Genomic DNA, 23,380 nt, shown 5'->3' with positions numbered 1-23,380 from the left:
GTGTCATTTCACATCAGTGAATCAGTGTCTTTACCCTCGGCAGCTTTATAGGAAAAGCATTACAAGGGCATGAAAATTCCCCAATCGGCTCAGGTCCATATAATTGTCCTCGCGGGACGCTGTTATGATAGTGTTATTATACTAATGTTTCGCTTAAAGGGATTTTCCATGCTTTAAATATTGATGAGCCATCCTAAGCAAAGGCCTTCAATATCAGAGCAGCACGGCGACGACATCCCGACATCCCCTCTGATCAGCTGAGACACGGCCATTAGAAAGTACACCCCGCACACCTCGCAGAGCTTCGTACAATTCATTTTTTGCCTCCGTCGAGCGCCCAGATCAGCTGGCGCCGGTGGCGTCGGTGCCTTCGCTGTAGCATGATCGCATGTATAATATGCATTATATTATTTTTTTTTAGTAATATACATTTATTCTGAAAAAAAATATATATATATTTCTCGCAATGGCACTGACTGTGGCTGCGCAGCAGCATCTATCGGCGATCGAACAGATGCTACTATGCAGGCGCTGCCGGTGCCATTTTTCTAGAGGAAAAATAAAATTGTCTCCACCAAGATGGTGCTGGTGGCGCCTGCGTAGTAGCTTCTATCGGATCGCCAATAGATGCTACTGCACAGGCCAGGTCGGCGCCATTTCGAGAAATATTTTTTTTTCAGAATAAATGTATATCACCAAATAAAATAATTTCATACATATTATAGATATGATCATGCTGCAGCGCAGGCACCGGCACCACCGGCCTGCTGAATGTGATTTTTTTTTTCAACACATATTATATTCAGTATATAAAATAGGGGGCAGGTCAGTGAGGGATCAGTGAGCTGTCATAAGCCGTACAGATCCATATGTAAGTACCACATAAAGCCCCACCAATAGGCCGCATATCATTAACTGAAAATAAAGATTACACAACAACCACAAGACAGATTTCATCATCCCAGGTATCATTATCATTGACACTGTGCGTAGGTGACTGAGCACAATCCTACTGACTGGTTCCCTCTAAATTATTATCTGAACTGCAAATCCCGAGGATGACCACTACACAGTGTATGGAGCTGTGGTTTTTACTGTGGACTATTAGCAGCTGTAGTAATTTTTGTTCAGTGAGGTGCTGGACTCCCACGGATCTGATATTAATGACCTAGACATACCAATGTAATATGTCCAGAAGCTGTCCTGAATTTCATGCTTTGTTGAAAAAGAATCTCCCACTAAAAAAAAAAGATTGAATGGCAAGCTAGTGTCCTGCCAGCACAGTAGGTGCTGGAGCTTTCTTTCCCCAGTTTTCTTCCCAGTGTGCATTGCTGATGCTACAGTCCAATGGCTTGCCTTGCAAGGAACTAAAAGCCTACCTGCTCTCTAATATGCCTTTATGAAGTTTGTGTTTCTGTCGTTGCTCGCCTTTCTGTCAAATACCCACCTCATTTCCTGTAGTGAGCTGAAGATATGTCCCCACATAGACAGAGGCACAAAGCCCGCTCATACTTCCTGTAAAGAAAATCAAAGATCTTTCCCCACTTCCTGTACAGAGAGACAAAGACCCGCCCCCACTTCCTGTAGGGAGAGACAAAGACCCGCCCCCCACTTCCTGTAGAGAGAGAGAGAGACAAAGACCCGCCCCCACTTCCTGTAGTGACAAAGACCCGCCCCCACTTCCTGTAGAGACACAAAGACCCGCCCCCACTTCCTGTAGAGAGACAAAGACCCGCCCCCACTTCCTTTAGAGAGAGACAAAGACCCGCCCCCACTTCCTGTAGAGAGAGACAAAGACCAGCCCCCACTTCCTGTAGTGACAAAGACCCGCCCCCACTTCCTGTAGAGAGACAAAGACCCGCCCCCACTTCCTGTAGAGAGAGACAAAGACCCGCCCCCACTTCCTGTAGAGAGAGACAAAGACCCGCCCCCACTTCCTGTAGAGAGACAAAGACCCGCCCCCACTTCCTTTAGAGAAAGACAAAGACCCGCCCCCACTTCCTGTAGAGAGACAAAGACCCGCCCCCACTTCCTGTAGAGAGAGACAAAGACCCGCCCCCACTTCCTGTAGAGAGACAAAGACCCGCCCCCACTTCCTTTAGAGAGAGATAAAGACCCGCCCCCACTTCCTGTAGAGAGAGACAAAGACCAGCCCCCACTTCCTGTAGTGACAAAGACCCGCCCCCACTTCCTGTAGAGAGACAAAGACCCGCCCCCACTTCCTGTAGAGAGAGACAAAGACCCGCCCCCACTTCCTGTAGAGAGAGACAAAGACCCGCCCCCACTTCCTGTAGAGAGAGACAAAGACCCGCCCCCACTTCCTGTAGAGAGAGACAAAGACCCGCCCCCCACTTCCTGTAGAGAGAGACAAAGACCCGCCCCCATTCCCTGTAGTGACAAATACCCGCCCCCATTTCCTGTAGTGACAAAGCCCCGCCCCCACCCCCTGTAGAGAGACACAGATCCATCCACACATCCTGTAGAGAGAGACAATGCCCGGCCCATGCTCCCACTAATCAGTTTCTACACTGTTATGGATTCATTACATTCTTTTGGCGGTGGGCAGCCAATTACACAGAAGGGAGAGACCTTACGTCCTGGCACTGTGGAGTCATTTTTTTTTTGTGAAAATACAAAGGATTTGATACATCATTGTGCGCTTTTTTCTTAAATGGAATATGTCAGCAGGTTTTTGCTTCTTAATCTGAAAGCAACATGGTGTAGGGGCAGAGAACCTGATTCCAAGGATGTCAGTTGCTCAGCAGTAGTTTCAATACAATCAGCGTTTTATCAGCAGGAGATTATCACTGCAGGACTAGGTGTCCCTTGCCAGGTAGTCCAGCTTCTCTGTGTAGCCCCGCCCCCAACCACCGATTGGCACCTTGCTGACAGTGTACACAGGAAGCTGCCAATCAGTGATGTGGGCGGGGTTATACACAGCTCAGCGTTTGAGCACTGCTACATCTACAGCAGAGAAAGCAGGAATTATATCAAAACCGCAGCAAGCAGCCCAGTAAGTGACACATCTCTGGAATCAGGGTCTCTGCTCCTACATAAGATTTCATAGAAAAAAATTAGATTTCCTTTAAGTCTATTTTAACTTATGGATTCAAGAATTTTGCACAAAGCCCCCATTTTTTTTCTAATTTTCCTTAATTGCACAAAGTGTCACAAAATGTGGGGTACATAGAATCACACTGGCATGGGGGGGAGGAGGACTGTAGTAAAGCTTCGCCAAATTTTCATGAATCTGTCTAAAACATCCAGAAAAGCCACATTACCATAAAAATTAGAAAGGTTAGTAAACCACAAAAAAAAAAAACTTGAAAAAAGGCGCAAATCAAAAAGTCACTAATTGAGGGCTAATCACACCGAAAAACTGGCTGAAATGGTGAATCGGGGCCATTGAAGAGGATTTGTATTTTTCTTTTGCAAACAGTTTTATCTTGCTTCAATGTATCTAACATGATATTGAAAAAAATATATATATATTATTTATACATTCTACAGCTTTGTGTACACAGCTCCTGTGCATAGCTATGCGTCTCTACAATTATAAACAAATCTGCAGTTAGGTGACCAAAAAACATTGAGTGAAAAAACAGTCTACAGACAGAATTGTCTGTAACTGTAGCAACGCATATGTTTGCATGGGAGCTGCAGGCACGAAACGGTAGGATGTTTAAATAGGGAAATTTGCAAAGTTACTTTTTTGTGTGTGCTTTGGCGCATTAGAATAATACATAAAGTAGATTGCAAGACTACACACGCCCTTTAAATATTGGATTTTTCAGGTTGGGGAAGCTGTTTTTAGGATGGGGCGAAAGGGGTTAAAGGCCTTTCTTTTAAAATCATCCTCTTTAGTTTTGCAAATAGACATATATTTTTCAAGCAAATACACCAGTGAGGAGCAGAGAGAGATCTGCCGTCCCAGAGCCTGTAGGAAGTCGCGATTTGTATATCTCCACGCTCTGTGCACGGCTAAGGAGAACAACTTTGCTTATATGTCACTCTTTACCTTGCAAAAGCAAAGCGAGAATTAATGAACGGAACTGTATCCGTAATATGTGTGGAAGGCAAATGTAACACTCGGCGTCACGTGGAGAGGATGCAAATGCTAAAAACAACAGCGATAAGGCGACCGCGCCATACTTTACCCCCATCTGCACCTGACAATTACACTTAATGCAATATCAACAAATAAGAACTAGACAAACAGAGTAAATTGCCCTCATTGAGCAACGGGGAAAATAGTTCTGTAGCTCAGGAATGGGTTAATAAAGTTTGGAATGTTTTTGTATTTTACTAACAAAACAAAAAACAGGGATTGTCCTGTACAAAGAAGTCCGTGTGCCCACGGGAGAAACCCGGGGGCGTAAAAAGGCGATAAGACGCCGCACTAAGACTAGGATAGGAGGAAATTATGAACCATCAGGCACCGGATTATGGGATGAACCCTATGTATATATGGGCACATAATCCTCCCATTCTAAATCCATAGACATTAATATGGAGCCGGCCCCTCTGCAGATATAACGGCTCCCACTCTTCCGGGAAGGGTTTCTACAAGATTTTGGAGGGACACATGACATGGGCTGTGGATAAGATCCCGACCTGCACAATGGGGTCATTTGGCATCTGTGGGTACATCACACGGTTTGGTGTATCGCCATACCAAGATATGACTCGTTCCTATTGCCCTAATAGTTACCGGTTACTGACAAGGAGCACATTAAGCTACAGGGATATGCAGTGTGTACATCGCACAGTCTGGTGTATCGCCATACCGAGATCTGACTCGTGTCTATTGCCCCAATAGTTACCAGTTACTGACAAGGAGCACGTTAAGCTATAGGGATATGCAGTGTGTACATCACACTGTCTGGTGTATCGCCATACCGAGATCTGACTCGTGCTCATTGCCCTAATAGTTACCGGTTACTGACAAGGAGCACGTTAAGCTATAGGGATATGCAGTGTGTACATCACACTTTCTGGTGTATCGCCATACCAAGATATGACTTGTGCCTATTGCCCTAATTGTTACCGGTTACTGACAAGGAGCACGTTAAGCTATAGGGATATGCAGTGTGTACATCACACTGTCTGGTGTATCACCATACCAAGACATGACTTGTGCCTATTGCCCTAATAGTTACCGGTTACTGACAAGGAGCACATTAAGCTATAGGGATATGCAGTGTGTACATCGCACAGTCTGGTGTATCGCCATACCGAGATCTGACTCGTGTCTATTGCCCCAATAGTTACCAGTTACTGACAAGGAGCACGTTAAGCTATAGGGATATGCAGTGTGTACATCACACTGTCTGGTGTATCGCCATACCGAGATCTGACTCGTGCTCATTGCCCTAATAGTTACCGGTTACTGACAAGGAGCACGTTAAGCTATAGGGATATGCAGTGTGTACATCACACTTTCTGGTGTATCGCCATACCAAGATATGACTTGTGCCTATTGACCTAATTGTTACCGGTTACTGACAAGGAGCACGTTAAGCTATAGGGATATGCAGTGTGTACATCACACTGTCTGGTGTATCACCATACCAAGATATGACTTGTGCCTATTGCCCTAATAGTTACTGGTTACTGACAAGGAGCACGTTAAGCTATAGGGATATGCAGTGTGTACATCGCACAGTCTTGTGTATCGCCATACCAAGATATGACTCGTGCCTATTGCCTTAATAATAATAATAATCTTTATTTATATAGCGCCAACATATTCCGCAGCGCTTTACAGTTTAATAGTTTCAAACACAAAAGTCATAAGTAACAACGTTAACAATACAATAATTAATAATAATAGTTACCGGTTACTGACAAGGAGCACGTTAAGCTATAGGGATATGCAGTGTGTACATCACACTGTCTGGTGTATCGCCATACCAAGATATGACTCATTCCTATTGCCCTAATAGTTACTGGTTACTGACAAGGAGCACGTTAAGCTATAGGGATATGCAGTGTGTACATCGCAGTCTGGTGTATCACCATACCGAGATCTGACTCGTGCCTATTGCCCTAATAGTTACTGACAAGGAGCATGTTAAGCTATAGGGATATGCAGTGTGTACATCACACTGTCTGGTGTATCGCCATACCGAGATCTGACTCGTGCCTATTGCCCTAATAGTTACCAGTTACTGACAAGGAGCACGTTAAGCTATAGGGATATGCAGTGTCTACATCACACTGTCTGGTGTATCGCCATACCGAGATCTGACTCGTGCCTGTTGCCCTAATAGTTACCAGTTACTGATAAGGAGCACGTTAAGCTATAGGGATATGCAGTGTCTACATCACACTGTCTGGTGTATCGCCATACCGAGATCTGACTCGTGCCTATTGCCCTAATAGTTACCAGTTACTGACAAGGAGCACGTTAAGCTATAGGGATATGCAGTGTGTACATCACACTGTCTGGTGTATCGCCATACCGAGATCTGACTCGTGCCTGTTGCCCTAATAGTTACTGGTTACTGACAAAGAGCACGTTAAGCTATAGGGTTATGCAGTGTGTACATCACACTGTCTGGTATATCGCCATACCGAGATCTGACTCTTGCCTATTGCCCTAATAGTTACTGGTTACTGACAAGGAGCACATTAAGCTATAGTGATATGCTCCATCTGCTTTCACACTTGGGTCTGCCAAAATTCTCACCATTGGGACAAATGGAGAAATGGATTGTTTTATATACAGTCCACATTTAGGAGCCCCTTCTTTTCCCGAGTTTGGGCGTTTGATGGCCCCAATGGGGCGGCGACAAAGAATCTTATAGATCTTCCTCCATATGTGACCCATTTTTAAAAAAAAAATACTGAAGCGATTCCGTTCACATGTATGTAGCGGGGTCTTCACTTTTAAAAAATCTGCCACTTAAGAACTTATCCTAAATTTGGCCTAGTTCTAAATCCCCTTTGCTGTTTTAAAGTAGGCCCGATTTGATAATTCTGGATTCTTGCCCCTTTTATATACACACTATGTTCTACTTGACTGTGTGCCAGTTGATACTAGATTTTCCTTGCACAGTGGAGCACATAGAAGATGAGGGTCTCTAAGGAAAAATCAATATCGGGGTCCCATTTTGGTGGAACAAGAAAGTACTGGAGCTTGAATAGAGATATGGCCACACATGCTATCTCAGTGTTCGGACCCCCTGAAATTGTCAAGTTAGCCCCTATCCTTTGGATAGATGACTTGACTTTTTGGGGGACAACCAAGAACATTTCTTGCCCATCAATAGGATACGTGTCTTATGATGTCCTACCAGCAATGTCCTATCCAGGATCACCAGTGATCTCTGGATTCATCAGTAGGGGCCTCAGTGGTGGGACAACCACTAATCTGGCACTTATCACTTTCAGTGTGGATGGCTGATAAATGTTGATTATTCCCCAAATGATTGGGCTAACCTGATGATTTCTGGGAGCTCGAACGCTGGGATTGCAAGCTTGCCCTCTACTCTATTCATTGTCTATAGGACCTTCTGGATTTAGTTGAGCGCTATACTCCACAGTCTAATAGACAATGAATCGAGTGGAGCCCAATCATACATACCTCTGTTCAGTTCAGTTGTGCAGAGCTAATGTAATGGCTAATTAGCATTTTTCTAAATTGGCGCCAAACCGCTCCTGCACACCGAGGTCACGAAGCAATCTTACCATTTTCCTGTATAATCCCATCAATAGACGGGTTCCTTTTCTTCTGTTCAGAGCAGAAGTTATCTTGATTGCCAGCTGGATTTTTTTTTACTATGAGCCTAAGAACTAACAGGGCGGTGATTGGTAACTACCTACCTGTTTTGTCCGGTGCCTATATGTGCCAGCACAGAACGGTGACAGACGGCTCCTGCCGGCGATTCAGTGGCTTATGTTAACATCACATTGACAGACCAGCTCCATCTCTTCCGCTCTGCTCTGTTGATGGGGTGTGACTGGCATTATCATGCTGATTGACAGATTGATTCCCGATGCCTAACCGCGATGAGCATTCTGTCAATCTGCCTGACGTTGGTAGTCGCACCACGTCAACAGAGCAGAGTGGAAGAAGAAGAGCTGGTCTGATGACTCCGGACAGCAGAATTGCCGGCAGGAGCGGTAGATGACTGTTTTGAGCCAGTGTCAAGTAGAACAGGCAGGTAGCTGTCTTTGTTTGTTTTTAGGCCCATAATAAAAAAAAATGTCTTGGAAAACAACTTGAAGTATATAGTACAAGTAATCATATGATTTAATTTTTCTACGGGCAATAAAAAAAGGTCACGTCGTAAAAAATAAAAGCAAACTATTAAAAAAAATTCTAATCACCCACCTTTTACCGCATGTGAAAATAAAGAAAAAAAATCTTTTTTTTTTTAATCGCCAAATTAATAAGAGTCTGATCTTTGAAAATATAGAATAGTGTAAAAACAAAACAAAAATCAAAATGCTAGAATTGCCGTTTCCCATGCAGGTCCCCTTCCTGGTTTGTCCCCCATTCTGGGATGCTTCCTGGTATAATGTCCCCCATTCTGGGCCCCTTCAAGTAAAAATGTCCCCCATCCTTAGCCCCTTCCAGTAATAATGTTCCCCATCCTGGTATACTGTCCCCCATTCTGGGCCCCTTCCAGTAATAATATTCCCCATCCTGGACCCCTTCTAGTATTACTCTGCCCCCATCCTGGCATAAAGTTCCTCATAATGGGCCCCTTTCTGGTGTAATATCCCTCATCGTGGTCCCCTTACAGTAATAATGTGCCCCATCCTGCATCCCTTCCTGGTATAATGTCCTCCATCCTGGGCCCCTTCCAGAAATATTGTGCCCCCTTCCTGGTATATTTCCCATGCAGGTCCCCTTCCTGGTTTGTCCCCCATCCTGGGCCGCTTCTTGTTATAATGTCCCCCACTATGGGCCCCTTCCAGTAATAATGTCCCCCATCCTGAGCCCCTTCCAGCAACAATGTTCCCCATCCTGGTATAATGTCCCCCATTTTTTGGGCCCCTTACAGTAATAATATTTCCCATCCTGGACCCCTTTCTAGTAATACTCTGCCCCCATCCTGGCACAAAGTCCTTCATAATGGGCCCCTTTCTGGTTTAATAACCTTTATCCTGGGCCCCTTCCAGTAATAATGTCCTCCATCCTGGACACTCCCATTAATAATGACTCCCACCCTGGGCCACTTCCTGATATATTGTTGACCATCCTGTCCCCTTTCCGTAATAAATGTCTCCCATCCTGGTATTATGTCCTCCGTCCTGGGCTCCTTCTTGGTATAAAGTCCCTCACCCTGGGCCCCTTCCAGTAATAATGTCCCTCCATCCTGTGCCTCATCCTGGTATAATGTCCTCAATCCTGGTTTAATGTCCCCCATCCTGTGCCTCTTCCTGGTATAATGTCCATCATTCCAGCACCCTTCCAGTTAATAATGACCCCCTTCCTGGGCCCCATCCTGGCATAATGTCCTCTATCCTGATTTAATGTCCCTCATCATGGGTCTCTTCTTAGTATAATGTCTTCCATTTTGCTGCTCAAAAACCCCTGATTCTTCTTATCCATCTCCCCTCCCGCGACGCGCGTCGCCCTCTTTTATAATCCATTCAGAAGCCGGCAGCTGTTGGGTGTTAGCCATGGGTGGCACATGATGTTGCTGTCATGCTCTGTCGGTGACAGGCTCGCTGACGTCAGCTGCCAGGCTCTCCATCGGCTGGCGACGTGTATGCAATGTAGGGAGTTGGCGAGTCTCTACGCCACAATACATTGCAGCCAAGGGTGCGTCCAGCTGACATAAGAGCTGAACCAGGCAGGCCGCCTCCTGCATGGGCCCTATTGCGGTAGGACCCTTCTCAGACTGCGACCGTTTCGCCCCGGCATATGGCTAAGTCAGTGGAAAAATGTTTAAAAAGTATGTCTCTTTAAAAGATGAAGAGAAAAAGAACAAACGTAAAAAATGTCTGGCTCTATAAGGGATTTTTATTAATAATAATAATAATAATAATAAATCTTATGGCACGACATAGAATGAACCCTGAAATCTAATGAGCCTTCTTCTTGGCACCGGTGGCACCTCATTACATCACTGTAATAATACTGGCAACATGTTTTCTTACAAAAGATACAATGCAATAAATAAACAGCGGTAAAAGCTGTCCAAGGCCGGAGAATGGCGGCGTCACCCGGGAGCTGGGACGCTGATGAGTAACGTTCACACTAGCGTTATGCTAGTTTGCGTCGGGTTTGCGTCGGGCGACGCAGCGGCGACGCATGCGTCATGCGCCTCTATATTTAACATGAGGGACGCATGTTTTTTTGTTTGTTGCGTTGTGCGACGCATGCGTCTTTTTTGCCGCAAGCGTCGGACCAAGAAATCGCAACAAGTTGCATTTTTCTTGCGTCCGAATTTCGGCAAAAAACGACGCATGCGTCGCAAAACGCAGCGTTTTTGTGTGCGTTTTGGTGCGTTTTTGCGTGCGTTGCGCAACGCTAGTGTGAACGTAGCTTAGGGATCCGCCACATTGGGCAACACGGTGCGGCGCTGGCTCTGGGCACACACGGAACACAGCACGGCTCAGTTCTCCCGGCATTCCAGCAGTGGCCTGAGTTGGGCGAGAGCTCTCCCCTGTGACGGAAAAGCTAATTTTTTTAAAGACTTTATTCTGGAGGATGGAGATCAGGAAATGTGGATCTGGATTTAACCCCATGTGAACACAACAGACCCGCGGCTTTATCCACAGCACTGCACAGAGGATGATGTATGCTGTATACCACCTGTATAGGCAGATAGTGATAATGGTATAACCTGGGCATCCTCTGTATGCAGTTATATAAGATGCGCAACTTATACCGGCAGTACATGTGTAATTATATACAGAGGATACCCGGGTTATACCAGCTGTGCATATATGATTATATACAGGAGATGCCCAGGTTATACCAGCTGTACATATATGATTATATATAGACAGGAGATGCCCAGGTTATACCAGCTGTACATATATGATTATATATAGACAGGAGATGTCCAGGTTATACCAGCACATATATAATTATATACAGGAGATACCCAGGTTATACCGGCTGCACATGTATAATTTATATACAGGAGATGCCCAGTTTCTAACAGCTGTACATATATAATTATGTACAGGAGATGTCCAGATTATACCAGCTGTATATATACAGGGTGGAGCGCGGTAATTTGCTGATTTGGGAATGAAATAAAAAAATTATGATCATTAGAAAAATGTATTTTATATTTTAATTATACTGAACAGTAATGGAATTTTTAAATTACATGGTTTTAAATAGTGTATCTGGCAAATGTCGACCTTCGCTATCCACACACTGCTGCATACGTTTTCTGAAGTTTTCATGAACTCTAACAAGCATGTCCACTGGTATTCTGCCAATTTCAGCTTCAATATTGTTCCTTAGGTCTTCCAAGGTGTTGGGACGGTTGATATACACCTTAGACTACAGGTAACCCCAAAGGAAAAAATCGCATGGGGCTAAATCTGGTGAGCGTGCTGGCCAGTTCACATCTCCCCTCAAAGAGATAAGCCGTCCAGGAAACATTTGCCTCAAACAATTCATGGTAACCCTCGCTGTGTGTGCAGTGGCACCATCCTGTTGGAACCATGTATCCTCTAGTTCCATTGCCTCAAGAGCCGGCTGAAAATAATCCTGTATTATTGACAAGTACCGTTCGGAGTTCACAGTTATGGCACGACCAATGTCCTGAAAAAAGTAAGGACCAATGATGCCTACTCGTGATATGGCGCACCACACAGTGACGCGGTCCGAATGCAGAGGTCTCTCGTGAACTTCTCTGGGGTTTGTTTCACTCCAGTAACGCATATTTTGTTTGTTTACACACCCACTGAGGTGAAAATGTGCCTCATCAGAAAAAAAACACAATTGCGTCACGGGGTATCGTTGCTAACATGTCTTCACAAGAGGTCCGCCGTGTCAAATAGTCCCATGCTGACAAATGTTGGACCACGCACATTTTATACGGGTGAAAATTCAGTTCATCATGAAGAATCCGGTGGAGAGAACGTCTTGAAATGCCAAGAGCAAATGATTGCTTCCGAGCAGAGCGTTTCGGAGATTGCAGTACTGCTGCTCTAACTCTCTCGATGTTTTGTGGTGTTGTAATCCTTCTCTCAGGTCCCCTTCGTACACATGACACATTCCCTGCTGTTCTGAATGCATTCACCCAATTTACAATTGATTGCCGTCCAGGAACACGTCCGCGTGGAGGAACAGCGAATTGTAAACGAAAAGCACGCTGCACTGCAATGATCGAGTGGGCATTTGAAAAATACGCTTCAACACAAAATGACCTCTCCTCACGTGTCCACTGCATGATGGAAACTGAAAGGCAGAGGAATACAAATCTCCCATCAGCCACTGTAAGCCACACCCACTCTCCCCTCTCTTCGACCGACAGTGCCGCCACAGCATGCAGTGCAAAAAAGCAAATTACCGCGCTCCACCCTGTATAATTATATACAGGAAATACCCAGGTTATATCAGCTGTACATATATAATTATATACATGGAGATGTCCAGATTATACCAGCAATACATATATACAGTTAGGGCCAGAAATATTTGGACAGTGACACAAGTTTTGTTATTTTAGCTGTTTACAAAAACATGTTCAGAAATACAATTATATATATAATATGGGCTGAAAGTGCACACTCCCAGCTGCAATATGATAGTTTCCACATCCAAATCGGAGAAAGGGTTTAGGAATCATAGCTCTGTAATGCATAGCGTCCTCTTTTTCAAAGGACCAAAAGTAATTGGACAATGGACTCTAAGGGCTGCAATTAACTCTGAAGGCGTCTCCCTCGTTAACCTGTAATCAATGAAGTAGTTAAAAGGTCAGGGGTGGATTCCAGGTGTGTGGTTTTGCATTTGGAAGCTGTTGCTGTGAGCAGACAACATGCGGTCAAAGGAACTCTCAATTGAGGTGAAGCAGAACATCCTGAGGCTGAAAAAAAAGAAAAAATCCATCAGAGAGATAGCAGACATGCTTGGAGTAGCAAAATCAACAGTTGGGTACATTCTGAGAAAAAAGGAATTGACTGGTGAGCTTGGGAACTCAAAAAGCCTGGGCGTCCACGGATGACAACAGTGGTGGATGATCGCCGCATACTTAATTTGGTGAAGAAGAACCCGTTCACAACATCAACTGAAGTCCAGAACACTCTCAGTGAAGTAGGTGTATCTGTCTCTAAGTCAACAGTAAAGAGAAGACTCCATGACAGTAAATACAAAGGGTTCACATCTAGATGCAAACCATTCATCAATACCAAAAATAGACAGGCCAGAGTTAAATTTGCAGAAAAACACCTCAAGAAGCCAGCTCAGTTCTGGAAAAGTATTCTATGGACAGATGAGACAAAGATCAACCTGTACCAGAATGATGGGAAGAAAAAAGTTTGGAGAAGAAAGGGAACGGCACATGATCCAAGGCACACCACATCCTCTGTAAAACATGGTGGAGGCAACGTGATGGCATGGGCATGCATGGCTTTCAATGGCACTGGGTCACTTGTGTTTATTGATGACATAAGAGCAGACAAGAGTAGCCGGATGAATTCTGAAGTGTACCGGGATATACTTTCAGCCCAGATTCAGCCAAATGCTGCAAAGTTGATTGGACGGCGCTTCATAGTACAGATGGACAATGACCCCAAGCATACAGCCAAAGCTACCCAGGAGTTCATGAGTGCCAAAAAGTGGAACATTCTGCAATGGCCAAGTCAATCTCCAGATCTAAACCCAATTGAGCATGCATTTCACTTGCTCAAATCCAGACTTAAGACGGAAAGACCCACAAACAAGCAAGACCTGAAGGCTGCGGCTGTAAAGGCCTGGCAAAGCATTAAGAAGGAGGAAACCCAGCGTTTGGTGATGTCCATGGGTTCCAGACTTAAGGCAGTGATTGCCTCCAAAGGATTTGCAACAAAATATTGAAAATAAAAATATTTTGTTTGGGTTATGTTTATTTGTCCAATTACTTTTGACCTCCTAAAATGTGGAGTTTTTGTAAAGAAATGTGTACAATTCCTACATTTTCTATCAGATATTTTTGTTCAACCCTTCAAATTAAACGTTACAATCTGCACTTGAATTCTGTTGTAGAGGTTTCATTTCAAATCCAATGTGGTGGCATGCAGAGCCCAACTCGCGAAAATTGTGTCACTGTCCAAATATTTCTGGCCCTAACTGTAATTATATACAGGAGATGTCCAGATTATACCAGCAATACATATAATTATATACAGGAGATACCCAGGTTATATCAGCTGTACACATATAATTATACAGAGAAGATGCCCAGGTTATATCATCTGTACATATATAATTATAGACAGGAGTTGCACAGGTTATATCAGCAGTACATACAGTGGGAGAAATAAGTATTTGATCCCTCTGGCAAACAAGACTTAACTTAATACTTGGTGGCAAAACCCTTGTTGGAAAGCACAGCAGTCAGACGTTTTTTGTAGTTGATGATGAGGTTTGCACATGTCAGGAGGAATTTTGCTCCTCTCCTCCTTGCAGATCATCTCTAAATCATTAAGATTTTGAGGCTGTCGCTTGGCAACTCGGAGCTTCTACTTCCTCCATAAGTTTTCTATGGGATTAAGGTCTGGAGACTGGCTAGGCCACTCCATGACCTTAATGTGCTTCTTTTTGAGCCACTCCTTTGTTGCCTTGGCTGTTTGTTTTGGGTCATTGTCTTGCTAGAAGACCCAGCCATGACCCATTTTTAATGTCCTGGTGGAGGGAAGGAGGTTGTCACTCAGGATTTTACGGTACATGGCTCCATCCATTCTCCCATTGATGCGGTGAAGTAGTTCTGTGCCCTTAGCAGAGAAACACCCCCAAAACATATTTCCACCTCCATGCTTGACAGTGGGGATGGTGTTCTTTGGATCATAGGCAGCATTTCTCTTCCTCCAAACACGGCGAGTTGAGTTAATGCCAAACACCTCAATTTTTGTCTCATCTGACCCCAGCACCTTCTCCCAATCACTCACAGAATCATCCAGGTGTTCATTGGTAAACTTCAGATGGGCCTGCACATGTGCCTTCTTGAGCTGTAGGACCTTGCGGGCACTGCAGGATTTTAAACCTTTATGGCGTAATGTGCTACCAATGGTTTTCTTGGTGTCTGTGGTCCCAGCTGCCTTGAGATCATTAACAAGTTCCCCCCGTGTAGTTTTAGGCTGATCTCTCACCTTCCTTATGATCAGATCAAGGATACCCCACCAAGTGAGATTTTGCATGGTGCCCCAGATCGATGTCGATTGACAGACATTTTGTATTTCTTCCATTTTCTTACTATTGCACCAACCGTTGTCTCCTTCTCACCCAGCGTCTTACTTATGGTTTTGTAGCCCATTCCAGCTCTGTGCAGCTCTATGATCTTGTCCCTGACATCCTCCTTAGGCCGGTTTCACACGTCAGTGGCTCCGGTACGTGAGGTGACAGTTTCCTCACGTACCGGAGCCACTGACACACGTAGACACATAAAAATCAATGCATCTGTTCAGATGTCAGTGATTTTTTGCGGACCGTGTCTCTGTGTGCCAAACACGGAGACATGTCAGTGTTCGTGGGAGCGCACGGATTACACGGACCCATTAAAGTCAATGGGTCCGTGTAAAACACGTACCGCACACGGACGTTGTCCGTGTGCAGTCCGTGTGCCGTGCAGGAGACAGCGCTACATTAAGCGCTGTCCCCCCCCACTGGTGCTGACGTCGCGATTCATATCTTCCCTGCAGCAGCGTTTGCTGCAGAGAAGATATGAATAAGTGTATTTAAAATAAAGATCTATGTGCCCACCGCCCTCCCATCCCCTGTGTGCCCCCCCACCCCCTGTGCGCCCCCCGCTGTTCTGAAAATACTCACCCGGCTCGCTCCCTCGCCGGCGCTGCTTCCTCTCCTGGCCGCATCTTCTCCTGTATGCGGTCACGTGGGGCCGCTCATTTACAGTAATGAATATGCGGCTCCACCTCCCATGGGGGTGGAGCCGCATATTCATGACTGTAATCGGCGGCCCCATGTGACCGCATACAGGAGAAGATGCGGCCAGAACAGGAAGAAGCACGTATGCCACAGAAACGTAGGGGCACATGGACACGGATAAATCCGGTACTGATTTTTTCCGGTACTGGAATTATCTGGACGTGTGAAACCGGCCTTATAAAGCTCTTTGGTCTTGCCCATGTTGTAGGGGTTAGAGTCTGACTGATTGAGCCTCTGGACAGGAGTCTTTTATAAAGGTGACTATGTAAGACATGAAAAACACCAAAAAAGGACACATTCAAGAAAAAACACCAAAAACAGGCAAAGATGCTTACCTGTCTAAACAGGCCTCAATACAAATGCACAAGCAGGGTGCAGCGGACCCAAACAAAATAGCAAATGCACAGGTGCGATACCTAATGAAACAGCCAGCCTTCAATAAGGGTTTGGCCGTGTGGTACACCAATGCACTAAGATAAAATACTCTGTATGTGGCGTGTTCACACAAGGAATACAAAGCGTCTGGCTGCAGCCTATTAATGACGCCATATGGCGGGCTGCCCAGTGCTAAAATGCATCCTGTGTGAACAGAGGCCACAGTGTACAGAACAATTCGGGCCCAGCTGCACCCTGCAAAAAATATACGTGCAAAAAAACATATAAATATATGTAAGGTCTTAGTTGATATTAGGGCCATAATATGGAAGCTGGCAACCCACGCCAAGGGTCCTTACGTATTGCCAGTCCTACTCTAACATGAAAAACACCAAAAAAGGACACATTCAAGAAAAAACACCAAAAACAGGCAAAGATGCTTACCTGTCTAAACAGGCCTCAATACAAATGCACAAGCAGGGTGCAGCGGACCTGTGCATTTGCTATTTTGTTTGGGTCCGCTGCACCCTGCTTGTGCATTTGTATTGAGGCCTGTTTAGACAGGTAAGCATCTTTGCCTGTTTTTGGTGACTATGTAAGACAGCTGTCTGTAATGCAGGTAACGAGTTCATTAGGAGCGTCTAACTGGTCTGTAGGAGCCAGAACTCTTAAAGGGACACTGTCACCTGAATTTGGAGGGAACAATCTTCAGCCATGGAGGCGGGGTTTTGGGGTTTTTGATTCACCCTTTCCTTACTCGCTGGCTGCATGCTGGCTACAATATTGTATTGAAGTTCATTCTCTGTCCTCCGTAGTACATGCCTGCACAAGGTAAGATTGCCTTGTGTAGGTGTGTACTACGGAGGACAGAGAATGAACTTCAATCCAATATTTCAGCCAGCGGGTAAGAAAAGGGTGAATCAAAACCCCAAAAACCCCGCCTCCATGGCTGAAGATTGTTCCCTCCAAATTCAGGGGACAGTGTCCCTTTAAGGGTTGGTAGGGGATCAAATACTTATTTCTCACTGCAAAATGCAAATAAATTTATATAATTTCTACAATGTGATTTTCTGGATTTTATTTTTGATTTTCTATCTCTCAATGTTAAAATTATATTACCCTTAAAATTATAGACTGTTCATGTCTTTGTCAGTGGGCAAACTTACAAAATCAGCAAGGGATCAAATACTTATTTCCCCCACTGTATGTAATTATGTACAGGAGATACCCAGGTTATACCAGCAGTACATATATATATCATTATATACAGGAGATACCCAGGTTATACCAGCAGTACATATATATATCATTATATACAGGAGATACCCAGGTTATACCAGCAGTACATATATATATCATTATATACAGGAGATACCCAGGTTATACCAGCAGTACATATATATATCATTATATACAGGAGATACCCAGGTTATACCAGCAGTACATATATATATCATTATATACAGGAGATACCCAGGTTATACCAGCAGTACATATATATATCATTATATACAGGAGATACCCAGGTTATACCAGCAGTACATATATATATCATTATATACAGGAGATACCCAGGTTATACCAGCAGTACATATATATATCATTATATACAGGAGATACCCAGGTTATACCAGCAGTACATATATATATCATTATATACAGGAGATACCCAGGTTATACCAGTGGTACATATATGATTATATACAGAAGATACCCAAGTTATACCAGCTGTACAAATAAAATTATGTACAGGAGATGAATAGGGCTGAGCTGTAATACCACACACGACCTGAGGACAGGTGTGGCGCTCTTTTATAACTAAAGCAGCTTTCGATTTTCTAATCATGGGCAATAATCCTCCTAAGTGCAGAACCAGAGCGTGTTATATTCATCAAACCGTCAACAGCCCTGAAATAACGGGAACTTTCTGCTGCTGGCCAGGTATAAATAAAGATGATTACTATTATTACACTTATTTTCAAAAAAATAAAGAACACCGCAGCCTAGTATTAGGAACGGGGCGCCACGACTTATGCCAGGATGCTTTACCCTTTCTCTGCTCTGACCAGAACGTTAAGGGTTACAGAATTAGATACATTGTAACAAGAAGAAAGGAATTCGTAAATAAACGCTTCTTTCAATTTAAAGTGACGGTTCCGTATAACGCATCATCTGTGTGTGATAGCGGCAGACTATGCTGTATACTGCTCTGGGGGATATGTTATCACAGCAGACTGCCAGCTGTGCCTCCCCAGCTGGTATGGGACTACAACCCCCAGCATGCCAAGGAAGCTCCATGCAGTCCGCCCATCCTGTGCCTTGCACTTTCCCAACACATTCTTATTCTTTGCATTAAACCTACATTATCATGTAATGACATAATCACATGTGATTAACCCCCGCACAGCTAGCCAGACCTTTCCTATGCATCTTTGGCTTTATAATAAAATAGTGACCCCTCCCCCCCCCCTCAACAAGAGATGCTGGGACTTGTAGTATCAGCTGCAATCACTGCAGCTCATCCTATTAACCCTTTTAATCTCAGATATTTAATTTTTTTTTAAAAATGCAACGTGATGCACAAGGACCAAGATGGGAGATGCTGGGAGTAGTAGTTTTTAGCTAGAGGGCATCATCCTGGGGATTTCTGTGCAATGACCTCAGTTGCCATTATGGCAAGGCAACGTATTAACCCTCGCAATGGAAGACACTCAATGCAATGTGATACTGAGAGTTGTAGTTAGAGGGCAGCAGGCTGGTAATCCCTCATCTGCCATCATCCCATCCCATTAACCCCTAGTTAGAAAACAAAGGTGCTATGAGATTCCACAGGGACCAGGATGGGAGATGTTGGGAGTTGAGTGACAGGTTAATCCCATGCTATTAACCCTTGCAGTGGAAGGGATGGAACATGCTGGGAGTGAGAGTCCCCCGACAGGTTGCGGATCCCTGTATAATAACAATAACTGGATCCTATTAACCTCTTCAGTGCCGGCCAGGGTGTCAAAGCAGTGCAATCCCACTGCACAGTTATCTAATGATGGCAGACATTACTTGTCATGTTTTTAGAGATATAAGGTATCCCCCCCCCCCCAAGCACTAGATACAGCCCCCCCCCCCCCTGGAATAGCACAGGGCACAGTAGATTTTTCCCCAAATCTCGCTGTGGCTTTCCATAGGCCCTGTATCTGCAGGGGGAGGGCAGCACCACTACTATTGGGTACAGAAAATGCTTCTATTTCTAAGATCTGCCCTTTTTTTTTGTAGCATAGACACAAACAAGCAGAAGCCTCCTCTGAGCCCAGGCTGCTGCTGCGGCTCTTTCCTGCAGGAGCTGCTGCACTTCTGGCCTCCTTGTGGCTGGTGATGAGCTCAGGGCATGGGGGGGCAGCAGGCTGGGCACCACTCCTGCTGAGCAGCCTGGTCCTGGGTCAGGACACCACGTGTCTGCTGCAGAGGACTCGCTATATAAACCACAAAACCTCCAATCACTCACAAAGCCAGCCTCCTCCTGCAGAAAAAAGAGCCGGTGCTCCTCCACCACCGCAACCACCATCATCATCACCATCATCATCATCATCACCACTGGGGCTGAGGAAGTTTTTTTTCTTTTTCTTTACTTTTCCTCCTGCTGCCTTCATGGAGAAATCCTGACAGATCTAAAGAAGCAGCAGCAGATCCTCCAATTATCAGAAAGGAGATCGCAGAAGACCTGGCGGAGGCTGCCCCGACCCCTGGACACAGCAGATAAGATCGCGGGGGGACCCTGACACACAGCAGATTCCGGGCGGGGGGCGCAGTCTTATTAATTACAGGGGGGTCCCAGACATCACCCATGTGCGCAGAGCAAGAGGAAAGCGTTTAGGTAGAAGGGGACTGGCCCGAGGGGCTGCGGCCAGGAGACACCTACCGGACCTCACAGGGACCGATCACCTCCACGAGACAGGGATCCAGGGACCGATCTCCAGCACAGGGATCCAGGGACTGATCACCTCCACGAGACAGGGATCCAGGGACTGATCACCTCCACGAGACAGGGATCCAGGGACTGATCACCTCCACGAGACAGGGATCCAGGGACTGATCACCTCCACGAGACAGGGATCCAGGGACTGATCACCTCCACGAGACAGGGATCCAGGGACTGATCACCTCCAGGAGACAGGGATCCAGGGACTGATCACCTCCACGAGACAGGGATCCAGGGACTGATTACCTCCAGGAGACAGGGATCCAGGGACTGATCACCTCCAGGAGACAGGGATCCAGGGACTGATCACCTCCACGAGACAGGGATCCAGGGACTGATCACCTCCAGGAGACAGGGATCCAGGGACTGATCACCTCCACGAGACAGGGATCCAGGGACTGATCTCCAGCACAGGGATCCAGGGACTGATCACCTCCAGGAGACAGGGATCCAGGGACTGATCACCTCCACGAGACAGGGATCCAGGGACTGATCACCTCCACGAGACAGGGATCCAGGGACTGATCACCTCCACGAGACAGGGATCCAGGGACTGATCACCTCCACGAGACAGGGATCCAGGGACTGATCACCTCCAGGAGACAGGGATCCAGGGACTGATCACCTCCACGAGACAGGGATCCAGGGACTGATCTCCAGCACAGGGATCCAGGGACTGATCACCTCCAGGAGACAGGGATCCAGGGACTGATCACCTCCAGGAGACAGGGATCCAGGGACTGATCACCTCCACGAGACAGGGATCCAGGGACTGATCTCCAGCACAGGGATCCAGGGACTGATCACCTCCAGGAGACAGGGATCCAGGGACTGATCACCTCCAGGAGACAGGGATCCAGGGACTGATCACCTCCACGAGACAGGGATCCAGGGACTGATCACCTCCACGAGACAGGGATCCAGGGACTGATCTCCAGCACAGGGATCCAGGGACTGATCACCTCCACGAGACAGGGATCCAGGGACTGATCTCCAGCACAGAGATCCAGGGACTGATCACCTCCACGAGACAGGGATCCAGGGACTGATCACCTCCAGGAGACAGGGATCCAGGGACTGATCACCTCCACGAGACAGGGATCCAGGGACTGATCACCTCCACGAGACAGGGATCCAGGGACTGATCTCCAGCACAGGGATCCAGGGACTGATCACCTCCACGAGACAGGGATCCAGGGACTGATCACCTCCACGAGACAGGGATCCAGGGACTGATCTCCAGCACAGAGATCCAGGGACTGATCACCTCCACGAGACAGGGATCCAGGGACTGATCACCTCCAGGAGACAGGGATCCACAGATACAGGAAGTGATCTGCAGCACAGGGATCCAGGGACTGATCACCTCCACAAGACAGGGATCCACAGATACAGGGACTGATCACTTCCAGGAGACAGGGATCCCCAGATACAGGGACTGCTCACTTCCAGGAGACAGGGATCCCCAGATACAGGGACTGATCACCTTCAGAAGACAGGAATCCAGGGACTGATCACCTCCAGGAAACAGGGATCCAGAATACAGGCACTGATCATCTCCAACACACAAGGATCCAGAGATCCAGGAGTGATCATCTCCAGTAGACAGGGATCCAGAGATACAGGGAGTGATCACCTTCAGTAGACAGGTATCCAGAAATAGAACAACTGATCTCGAGTAAAAAAAAAAAGGATCCAGAAGCACAAGGACTGATCTCCAGTAAAAAGGGATCCAGGTTTACAAGGACTGATCAGCAGACAGGGATCCAGAAATACAAGGACCGATCTCCACTAAAAAAAGGATCCGCTAATTCAAGAATTGATCTCCGGTAGACCTGTATCCAGATATACAACTGATCTCCTGTATAAAGGATCCAGAAACACAAGGACTGATCTCCAGTAGACAGAGACCCCGCTAATACAAGGGGATCCACAGGACCTGATCTCCAGCAGAGAGGGATCCGCTAAACACATGAACTGATCTGGAGCGAGCTCTCCTCTCAGAAGATCCCTGAGGAGCTGGACAGCACACAGTGGATCCCCCATTCCCCGAGCTCACCACCAGCTGCCATGTACTAGCCGTGCCCTGGGCGCCCCGTTAACCCCTCGCTGCCCTGACCCCGGTGCCCGTCTCCCCTCCGTCCTCCCCTCATCGCCTGACAATAACCCCCGGCTGTTGTGATGCGTATTCCCGTAGATCCCAGCACCAGCCGGAGGTTCAGCCCGCCCTCCAGCAGCCTGCAGCCCGGCAAGATGAGCGACGTGAGCCCGGTGCCCGGCGGCCCGCAGCAGCCCCAGCAGCAGCAGCAGGAAGCGGCGCTCCCGGGGCCCCGGCTGCGGCCACACGACAACCGCACCATGGTGGAGATCATCGCCGACCACCCGGCCGAGCTGGTCCGGACTGACAGCCCCAACTTCCTGTGCTCAGTGCTGCCCTCTCACTGGCGCTGCAACAAGACGCTGCCCGTCGCCTTCAAGGTGGGTGCCGCATGTGTGTGCGCTAATGTGCGTGTGCACGGGGCGGAGGGGTGCGGGGGACCTGTGCAACTTGCTGCATCAGCTGGGGCAACTGCCAGCACTAATGTGCTGCACTAACGGCTGCCGGAGATTCCAGCCTCCAACCTGCTCTGCGGCTTGTGCTGCGCTGCCAAAGCTCCTGCACCTCCTGCTACCGTCCTGCACCCTCTGCTACCGTCCTGCACCTCCTGCTACCGTCCTGCACCCTCTGCTACCGTCCTGCACCCTCTGCCTCTCGGTCCTGCACCCTCTGCTACCGTCCTGCACCCTCTGCTACCGTCCTGCACCCTCTGCTACCGTCCTGCACCCTCTGCTACCGTCCTGCACCCTCTGCTACCGTCCTGCACCCTCTGCCTCTCGGTCCTGCACCCTCTGCTACCGTCCTGCACCCTCTGCTACCGTCCTGCACCCTCTGCTACCGTCCTGCACCCTCTGCTACCGTCCTGCACCCTCTG

At 46.8% G+C, this 23,380-nt stretch overlaps 1 protein-coding gene across 2 annotated transcripts in view; it reads left to right on the top strand.

Annotated features, from left to right (window-relative positions):
- The window catches only part of RUNX2 (RUNX family transcription factor 2), a 280,535-nt gene that overhangs the window by 139,826 nt on the left and 117,329 nt on the right, over positions 1-23,380 (top strand). For both annotated transcript variants that reach the window (XM_069728219.1, XM_069728218.1), the window contains exon 3: positions 22,606-22,886. In XM_069728219.1, coding sequence (XP_069584320.1) covers positions 22,606-22,886 — 281 coding nt within the window. The remainder of the gene's footprint in view (positions 1-22,605; positions 22,887-23,380) is intronic.

Source organism: Ranitomeya imitator, chromosome 5 (assembly GCF_032444005.1).
Source record: "Ranitomeya imitator isolate aRanImi1 chromosome 5, aRanImi1.pri, whole genome shotgun sequence".
Taxonomy (NCBI): domain Eukaryota; kingdom Metazoa; phylum Chordata; class Amphibia; order Anura; family Dendrobatidae; genus Ranitomeya; species Ranitomeya imitator.
Note: the sequence above shows the minus strand (reverse complement) of the source record. Positions and strands in the feature narration are given on the sequence as shown.